Raw genomic sequence first — 10,066 nt, forward strand, 5'->3', positions numbered from 1 at the left:
AGTGGGTGTGTGGCACGTGTACGCACGAATAGTTTAAGTTGTAGGTAGCTGCCCAGCTGCACTAGCTGCATCTCCTCGCGCGTTCCAGAATCTCGCTGCTTCTTTGGCCACTTTCCTTGTACTGTCTGTGCGCGGGGCTTGCCGCCAGCACAGTGCCTACGCGGGAGGGGGCCGTTTTCTGACATGCCCACTGGTAAATTTTCGTACTGGTCGAGGGATTCTCTTCAAGGCATGTTATTATGGATTCAAAAATATCAGATGCGATGTCGGAAGTTTCTGTAATATGTTCAAAAAGTGTGGTTTTTCTTCTTACATGCCTCAAAAATATGCGTTCTGGAAACTTTGTCGGAGGGCATGTCAGAAAAGGAGGTGGGTGTACAAAATTTTTTTTTTATCAGGCCCATCTTATCAATCAGCACCATCAAAAGCCTACATAGGAGGTCGACATCACCTGCGCCAGACCCCACGCATTCCGCGACGCCCCTTTTGAGTAAAGAGAATTTACCTCTTATGCCTCCTCCTAGGTACAGGCAATTACAACTTCACTCAGCTAATTGCGTCACTTACGGTAGTTTTCATCGTTGCCGCCGGTCTCATGATCGGATGGTGGCGCAGTCTTTGCTGCAGCTGGACTCGATTTCGGCCACATCAACAGAAGGTCACTAATAGGCTCTGGCTGATTAATTCTTTCTTCATTTCGTCTTTCTCCACTGCCGAAGGGACTCTTCGTTCCCATTTCGCAAAACAGCCTAGCGCTGCAGCTTTGTGTGGCCCCGTTGCCCATCCTCCAGCTTTGTTGGGGACTTCGTACCGGCTCCCTGGGCTATGGTCCCGATTGATTAGATCTTTCTGCACATATATGGATCCATGTCATATACCATGTCCCCTTTAAGGAAATTACCCAGGTTGTCCAGCGATAGTGCATTTCAATGGAGTCACGCTGTCAGGTACGCGCTGCGCCGCGTCTCGAATGCCAGGGCCGTTTTGAAAGCGTCCACTAATCTGCTCCCTGGTCTGTTTACTCTTTTCTCGGGACCAATCCATCCGTCAATTGCTTGATCACCCACTTCTAAATTCGAGAGCGTCATGATGGCTGACGATGGACCTTGCGCTGTATTCCAACATTACCGTCCCCAGGTGCCAGAGAGAAAACCATCGTCTCCGCTCTCACGTCGAGAAAGTCTCGCATTAGGCTTCCAGGCATCTATAAAGTTGTATTAGGGCATGGACTGTTTGTGTTCATCTCGGTGACTAGCATCTCAATTGTTTGGTCAATCAACTCAGTGCAGTGGCAAGCATCGGCGTGGTGTTGTTCCAACGTGGGACGTTCGAGATAGCTGTATATGGTATTATTCACCGTTTATAGTTCTAGTTGTAACAAATCAGAACAGTGATTTGTTATTTTTTTTATCCATACAATGTTCTGTTTTCCTGTTTTCCTGTTTCTTGGCTGCTTACCTCCATGCCAACAAAGGCATCCCAAAGTCTGCCAAGCGTCGTGAGATACTAAATCGGGCACCAGCCAGTGTGGTTGCGAGCCACAAAGGACGAACTGCAAGGCAAAGGCAAACAAAAGCACCGACCACACACAGACACACTCGGATCCAGCGATAATATTGCGAGTACAGCAGCCGGCTGACATCCAAAGTTACAGATCTTTTCTTCTTGTAATCTGTGCGCAACAACGTCATGAACTCGACTTCGAGACTTTGGCGACGCATTTTGCTTCGCGAAACCCCCTCCCCGCTACATCATGTCGGTACGCAATCCCTCCCGAATCTCTTTGTACTGTTTCCCCTGCTTTCGATGTCCGGTAGCAGCAATCTTGATCTTTCCGAAAAACCTCGACAATGGAGTTGCAGCGTGTCTCTCAAATACCCAGGCAACTCCCAGATACAGGAGACCCAGGCCTACCAAGAATAGTCTATATTCCCATGACATTTTCGTGAGCTCCATCAGTTTGTTCAGCCATGTGGAGGATCCAGCTATCATGAACAGTGTTATGGCAAGTGTCAGCAAAACTGTGGCGATGAAGGGCCCTGTACAACGTTAGCCTCTGCTGCCTCAACGCCTCACGTGCAATACGTACAGTTGTTGGCAGTGCGTTCTCTAAAGGGAGGGCCTGCATTTAGAATCACTCCAGAAAACACATATTCAAAACAAGATGTTAAAAATAGTGCTGTGTTCTCTGAGTTTTTGATATCCGACTCATCGTGGCCAACTACCGGAGGAATGTACCAAGTCTGCTCCCGAACGGTGATGTATGCAATGGCCTGCACCACAATGCAGATTGCCATGAGGCCGAGTAGCGGTATCAGCACTTTTCGGGAAACAAGTCCGGATATGGGCCGCTTCTTGTAGAGCGTCCGAGCCGGACCTGCCCAGCCCATAAATATGGCAATAGGAAGAATCAGGAGCAAGTCAATGAACAGAAATTGAAAATCCCCCAGATTTGAAGCTTTAGCGTACAAAAAGCTCACAGAAGTGAATTGTATCGCAGAGTACAGGCTCATGTACTTGAAGCAGCTAAAACTGGTGACAAGCGCAGCGCGACCTTCCCTGGAGTGAGTTAGATTTAACACTTACCAAGTGCACGCATGCATACATACCTGATCACTTCTAACACACAGCGAATATCAAATACTCTGGATGTAAACGGAGCTGCGACTGATGCTTCTGCTTCTGACAAGGATATTCCAACATCCGCCGCCTTCAAGGCGCCGCAGTCATTAGCACCGTCGCCACAAAACCCGCAGGTATAGTCTATGCTTTGAAGTTTTTCCACGAGCTCGTGTTTCTCGTCCGGTGACATTCGAGCAAAGACGCCTCCAAGAACAAGCATCTAGGCAGGTCAGCTACTGGTCTCTCTCGATACATTCTCAAAGCAAATATCATACTCGACGGAGCACCAATGGGTGCGCATAATCCACGACCCAACGAAACACATCACCGCTGACGGCTAGAGAGTAATCCCGGAGATTAGATATGTCATAAGGCAGAGAGAGATCGGCTTCAGGAAGTACGGGCTTGGGCTACATAAATAGTCAGTCGTCATGTTGAATATTGCGAAGATGTCGATGGTAACAAACTAGTAAGGTTGAAGTATCAAGTGAGTATGCACTGCCATCAATACTTTCCCACTGTAATTTGGCAGTCGGATCCTGAAAGTCACCTCGAATGCAGTCAGCATCAACCATAAAAACTTCGTGGGTTCAGAAGTCACATACCTTCGACAAAGCGAGGCACAAAGCAATGGGCATGTTTCCCCAACAGGCCGCATTCTCTTGCAACGCTGATGGCTGTCAAAATGTTATCACCAGTAACCATGACCGCTCTTATATTGGACTCGATCAGTTCTTTCACCACCGGAGCCGTGCTTGGCTTCAGTTTGTTCTCGAATATGATGAATCCGACAAAGCGCAGATCGCTTTCTACGTCTTCTCGAGACATCTTCTGAACTTTGATCCAGCTGAGCTTTCGAAGATGACGCGTGGCGCATCCAATTACACGATAGCCCTTGTGCGTATAATGCGACAATAATTCTTCATAATTGACCGGGACTTTCGGGATCTGTTTAGCGGTGGAGGCTTCGTCAGGAGCGGCGATATATACTCACAGCTCTCAGGGTCACAGATCTCCCGCATCGCCTCTGGTGCTCCTTTAACGAATATGTCGCCACTCTTTTTGCCAAATTGGCGCACAACTACACTGGCTCGACGCAACTGCGAGACAAATTCGAAGGATTTGAGAACTCCGAGTTCGAATTGGCCCTGGTGATGTTAGATAAGCCTTCTCGTCGAGTGACTTTGGACATACGTCTGGCGGCTTGGCTATGGATGGAGCAAGGCCGCTCTCATCATCTTCCCCATCGCCGGTAGATTGCCTTCCTTCCTCAAAAGACCAATTGGTGAATTCGAACATTTTCAAGTCTAACGGATCACCGACAAGCTCCTCGTCGACCGAACGTAACGAATGACATGTTGCCATGGTATACATTGCTGCCTGTATCGGACTAGGGTGCATTTCTGCCGTAGCAGACATGGACCCGAAAGAGCTAGATTCCCTTAAGACATCGCCGAATGCACCTGTTTCTTCCGAAACAACTCGTACACCAAGAACATCGAGACCGTCTTCCGTAAGCGTTCCTGTTTTATCGAAGCACATGATATCAAGCTTTCCCCCTACATTGACTCGCTGAGGGCTGATGCAGAAAATCTGCTTTCCCTTGAGCCGGGATAGTGCAAAGTTTGTGCCAATGGTCAGCGTCGCTGGCAGTGCGGGGGGGACAACGATTGTGATAAGATCCAGCGCTCTAACGATGATCAAATGCCATGCCAATTTCAGATGCACAAAGTTGACAAATGAGGCGGTGAAGCCGATCAAGGCGATTCCCGCCATCACACTTATGTATCGGAACGAGTCGCGATAGAATTTGAAACCGGAGGGCTTGGGGAAAAGCATCGAGCGTACGAGTGCGCCTTTCGTTGTATTGAAACCTGTTCGAACCACCAATGCGAGAGCGACAGCATCGCCGTCCATGTCTTCTTGGGGTCGTCGAGCGCGTACAATCTTGGTACCGCAATACAGAAAATGCCGTGCTGTCTCCGGCGAAACAGATGACGCAGACAGATTCATTTCACGTAAAGTCTTGTCGACGGCGGGCAGCTTTGAGACGGGCACCGATTCACCTTTGCCCACGATTAGTGCATAGGCAAATACCAATGAGACTTCATCTTACCTGTAAGCATGCTCTCGTTGACAATACAATCGCCACTAAGAAGCAAACTATCGCTGGGAAACTGGGAGAGATTCGGATCGCTGAGTTCATACACGTCGCCAGGCACTAAATCACTTGATGTCACATATTTCCCTGGCGGAAAGTTAGCAGGACTAGGCACACTGATGTATAGAATCAAATAAAATCATACAGAAACCGTTACGCAATACACGAACATCGCATTCAAATCGCGATATCTCTTTAAGTCTCCGCATCGTCTTTGGCCAAAATTAGAAGTGATCTCAACATGCCAAACCCGATAGTGAAACTTACTGCTCTGGTTTCCAAGAGTGTGGCCGCTATGCTTCCGACTGACATAACAAAAATGCATGCAGCGTAATAGTAATACGAGTCCATGGACCAAAGGACTAGGCTGGCGATCTGAAAGATGTAAAATGGATGTAGGACCTGTGCCTGTCAACGCCTACCCTAAGTTGCTAGGGAGAAAGTCAGTTCCTTTCAGGGGCATAGACTTACTTCATCAACAAGGAGCTGACTGACAGACTTCTGCTCAATATCGATGAGATTAGAACCAAAAATTTGCTCTCGCATGGTCTTTTCATCGCCGTCCAGTCCCGACCTCACTAGGCGGACATCAGTCCAATCCGGATCCTTCCAGCCAGTCGACAAGATGAACCTGTCCTTGACTGGGTGATAAAAGAACCGGACATAGCGATACTCTATCGTTCGCAAATCATCAAGTAGAGGGTCATTCTCATCGTCCAAGCCGTAGGAAAGGAGCTTCTCAGATGCGCCGAACACCGAGGACAGGGGTCGTCCATAATTCTGCGATTTGACATGGAGAATTGCAAGTTCCCCCCATTGGTTCTCGATAACTACCCAGTCACAGCTTTGAAGCGTCGTGGCTCGTCCAAGAATGGCAACATACCGACGAGGAAGCCATCGCAGAACAAGGAAAGCAATGCCACCGGTCATCACGCACAGCAAAATGTACGCAGATAAGCCCCAATAACTTGTTGAGAAACCTGCGATCGCAATGGTGAGGTCTTCATTGGCCATGTAAACTTTTTGACTGTTTCTTCCGCTTTGCCGAGCACTTCCTGCTGTAGCCGCACTGTCCGTTCTCAGCAAGCGCGTGTGAACTGACAACCGCGAGTGTGTAGACGAGCGTCGCCGCATGAGATAATCATCATCAGAGGCAATATAGTGGCGATCAGCAGAGTCTTCATCGTCCACGATAGCAAGGTCCAGATCGTCAAGATCACTACCAATGCTTCGTCTTCGGAAGTATTGAACCTGATCGTCAACATGACTGATCTCGTCAGAATTCTGCGAGTAAGCGTCTTCATTAGGCTGTTCCTCGTAGTACGTAAAGCTGGCAGTCGAATTTGCGCGGTGGCGGCGATGTGAGAAGGCTGAGACGCTTGTGGGTAAGCTTTCGGCAACTGGTCCGGAGTACAACTACAATAAAGATCAGTATGTGAGCCTCAGCGAGGAGTCATGGAGTGCTACTTCTTCGTGTGCCATTTCTACCTCCTCAAAGATGCTTGACATGCTTTGGTTGGAGTTGAGCCTATATAGTGTTGGTTGTGAGGCTCGCGCCTCCTCGTCCTGTGGGTGGTGGTCGTTCATGATGTTGGCTACTGAAGTGCAGATATCATTTTTGGCCGGGAATGTACCACCTGCTGTTGCAATACCTAGATACAGTGTTATCTTTGCCCGTTCTAACTGAAGCTGCAATGATTGGTTTGATGCAAGTTCTGCAGGCGTTGCTGAACTGGATAGGCTTGATCTGGAAAATGAATTGCGCTGCCTACGAAGCTTGGCTCCCGGGTTTGCGAATTCAGCTGGCAGGGCGCTGATGTGGGGCTATTTCACAAGGCTTGTCGCTTCAGTACCTGGCCACGGATGGAGAAGAGACACTAAGGTATTATTCCATACGTGGACCGCCGGGTGACAACTGATAGTTGACTGGTAACACAGTGCTTCATAATTATCATGACCGTCAAGCAACCAAGAATTATTCAGTACAAAGGCACTGAGAGTTGTAAGGGGCTACACACACTACCTACCTAACTATTCAGAAATCAACGACTAGGCGCTATTTAGCCAACCCGTAGCCGGGGCGGTGTAGGCATTGGAACCTAGGTACGTCATGCTGTAACGTCCCTAACTAGGTAGGCCAAGTATCTCGAGCAACACAGATGCGTCAACCACTGAAATAGTATCTAGTTGGCTGTCAGTGTGATTCGGTAGATAAATAGGTACTGGAAGGTTTTCAAGTCGTAAATACCTATCAACGAGTCCTGCAGAGACTAAGATGGGGCAACTCATCGGCTAAATCAGGATGTTGTTCTGCCCTGGCAAAGAGCTGACAAGAATAAAGAATAAAGGGACGGCCATTATATAGTTAGCAGACATAGAGCATTTCGGGAAGTTAAAGGAAAGGACATTACAAGAGATCGTATTCTATTTGTATGTCTCTGGAGCTTGCCTACCTACCTACAAACGTTTAGCTGCTAGCAGGTACCCAACAAGGTACTAAACTGGTGAGTAAAACCAGGGGTAGCCTCACATCCCTTAGGCTGTAAAGGAGGTACTTGGTAGGTACCTGCCTATCTACCTAGGTAGGTACTAAGGCAATAAAGTAACCAGGAGCTCTCACCCATCCCAACAACCCACGCCGGTCGACGCCAACCAGCCCTTGGAAATTTTTCCACTCCAACGCAACGCGGTCTCCCCCTCTCCCCCCACCAAAAATTCACAACCCCAGTCGCTTGGGGCACCTAACTTTCTGCATCCATTACCACCAACCCTCTTCTTTCTTCCTTCTCTCATACTCGTCACCAATAGTAGTAGCTTTCAACGGCCCAGCAGTCACTTCGCTTCTTCTGCTACAATGGCCGAACCTATCCCAGGCAAACGAACTGACCAGATGACGGCTCCGTAAGTCGTCGTGATGTGAAGGTATCCCTACCAATGCTGACCAACCCCACTTCAGTACGCCTCAGAACACTCCCGCGACGAACGCGCCCATCTCTTCCAGAGCCCAGCAGCCCGGCGTGGCAAGCATCATGGAGGGTCAGTTTCCAAAGATGAGCAATGTATCTCACATGACTAATGGAAACCCCTGTTACAGATGACATGGAGCGCGCAGCTGCCGCCTCCATCTTCGCCCAGAACCCCCAGCTCGTCCAGATGATCCAAGGTCGTCTTGGCTCCCTTATCGGTCGCTCATCTGGATATATCGAGTCTCTGCCACCTACCGTTCGCCGCAGAGTTTCCGGCCTCCGAGCTATCCAGAAGGACCATGCCAAACTCGAGGCTGAATTTCAGGAGGAGGTTCTTCAACTCGAGAAGAAGTACTTTGCCAAATTTACCCCTCTCTATGAGAAGCGCTCTGCCATCGTCAACGGCCAAGCTGAACCCACTGAGGACGAGATCAAGGCCGGAGAAGACGAGAACTTCGAGGTTCAGCCGAAGACCACCGAGACTGATGAGGAGGGCATCAAACTCGACATTCCCGAGAATGTCGCCGGAATTCCTGAGTTCTGGCTTTCCGCCATGAAGAACCAGGTAACTTTTGCTGAGATTATCACGGACCGAGATGAAGCTGCTCTCAAACACTTGACCGATATTCGAATGGAATACTTGCAGGAGCCGGGTTTTAGATTGATTTTCGAATTTTCCTCGAACGAGTTCTTCTCCAATAAAACGCTCACGAAGACGTACTTCTACCAAAACGAAAGCGGCTACGGCGGTGATTTCATCTATGATCACGCCGAAGGCGACAAGATTGACTGGCTTCCTGGCAAGGACCTTACCGTCCGCGTCGAAGCCAAGAAACAGAGGAATAAGAGTAAGGCTCACACCGCCGTCAGCCAATGCCCACGTGCCTTGAGAACGAAATTTGGCTAATCTTGAAATCTGATAGACACCAAGCAAACGCGTATCGTTAAGAAGACCGTTCCCACCGAGTCCTTCTTCAACTTCTTTTCCCCTCCGAAGCCCCCGAGCGATGATGAGGATGAGGAGGATGAGGACGCAGCCACCGAAATCGAGGAGCGTCTCGAATTAGACTATCATCTTGGCGAGGACATCAAAGAAAAGCTCATTCCCCGCGCCGTTGACTGGTTCACGGGAGAGGCCCTTCGCTATGAGGAAATTGATGACGGCGACATGGAGGAACCAGACTTTGATGACGAAGAGGATGAAGACGAGGATGATCTTAGCGATGATCAGGATGAAGAAGAGGAGACAGATGACGATGTAAGTGATGTCAATAAGCTGACCATCACCATTTCAATTACTAATTTGTTAGGACGAGTCTGGAAAGCCCAAGCAAGAAGCCGCTGAGTGCAAGCAGAGCTAAGCGAGCAACATTGGGCGGTGATTGCCAGATCCTGTAGAAGTAGGACGGTTATCCTGTGATTATTCTCATGTGCGAAATCGAAGACTCTTTTCACGTACTGTCTTGACTCGGTGGGGGGAAAGGAATTGCAACGTACAATGGATACATGGCTTTCTATCTGTTTCTTGGTGGGAGACACGACAACTCCGGCAGTATGACACTATCTCTTCTAGTTGAACAATTAACTAATCGAACTTATGAATGTCTTTGTCTCTCCAGCACAGTGTAGAATGGATAGACAAGAGTTCTCTTGCAGAATAATCAGCTTTTCCGTTGGCAGGCTGAAGGGTGAAAACGCTAATTCCAGAATTGGCCTAGTTGGTAGCTAGGTAGTTGTGCGGCGTGCCTGTGCCTGCAGGTCAGCGGCGCCAACTCTTTGCTGATAATGTACGGATAAATAGAGAGGGGAAGAAGCTTTGAGTAACCTTGGAATTTACGGCCTTACAAGCGAGCGCACAGAATTGCTCAGGCGAGGAGATGCACCACCAACTTACTATGGTACCTAATATTTGGTCGGATATTAATGAGTGCATCTAGCCCCCAGCAACCTAATGATTAGGTAAATAGATACGTACCGACCCCCGGCGGGGGGGTTCTAACATGCCCTCTAATATATTTTACTATCTAGCATGTTTTTTAGTATTATAAGGAAATTACACTTTCTAGTATATTAAAAAAATTCCTAATATCCTATCTAAGACCTAGGTATCTACCGATATAGAAAAGGGGTATTTTCTAATATACCCTCTAATAGATTTTCATAGGTAAAATATAGTTAAAGTATATTACTATAGATTAAGGCTTCTTAAATAGGATATTAAGAATATTTCTTATATACTTAAAAGTATAATTTCCTTATAATATACTTATTACGTCTATACTAGCGTCACCTATTATTATAACTAATAATATATATA

General features: G+C 48.0%; 2 protein-coding genes across 2 annotated transcripts; one reads left to right on the plus strand and one right to left on the minus strand.

Moving 5' to 3' along the window:
* Positions 1 to 1,746: 1,746 nt before the first annotated feature.
* Positions 1,747 to 6,370, minus strand: BBA_00875 (ATPase protein; the record flags this gene model as incomplete). Its single annotated transcript, XM_008595972.1, has 13 exons — positions 1,747 to 2,039; positions 2,090 to 2,559; positions 2,610 to 2,842; positions 2,898 to 3,032; positions 3,090 to 3,172; positions 3,228 to 3,560; positions 3,617 to 3,770; positions 3,817 to 4,688; positions 4,739 to 4,870; positions 4,929 to 4,995; positions 5,051 to 5,185; positions 5,255 to 6,199; positions 6,251 to 6,370. 13 exons carry the CDS (start codon positions 6,368 to 6,370, stop codon positions 1,747 to 1,749), a joined length of 3,972 nt encoding a protein of 1,323 aa, XP_008594194.1.
* Positions 6,371 to 7,637: 1,267 nt separating this feature from the next.
* On the plus strand, positions 7,638 to 9,110 carry BBA_00876 (nucleosome assembly protein; the record flags this gene model as incomplete). Its single annotated transcript, XM_008595973.1, has 5 exons — positions 7,638 to 7,684; positions 7,740 to 7,819; positions 7,878 to 8,597; positions 8,673 to 9,007; positions 9,060 to 9,110. 5 exons carry the CDS (start codon positions 7,638 to 7,640, stop codon positions 9,108 to 9,110), a joined length of 1,233 nt encoding a protein of 410 aa, XP_008594195.1.
* Between the last annotated feature and the right edge of the window lie 956 nt (positions 9,111 to 10,066).

Source organism: Beauveria bassiana (assembly GCF_000280675.1).
Source record: "Beauveria bassiana ARSEF 2860 unplaced genomic scaffold BBA_S00002, whole genome shotgun sequence".
Taxonomy (NCBI): domain Eukaryota; kingdom Fungi; phylum Ascomycota; class Sordariomycetes; order Hypocreales; family Cordycipitaceae; genus Beauveria; species Beauveria bassiana.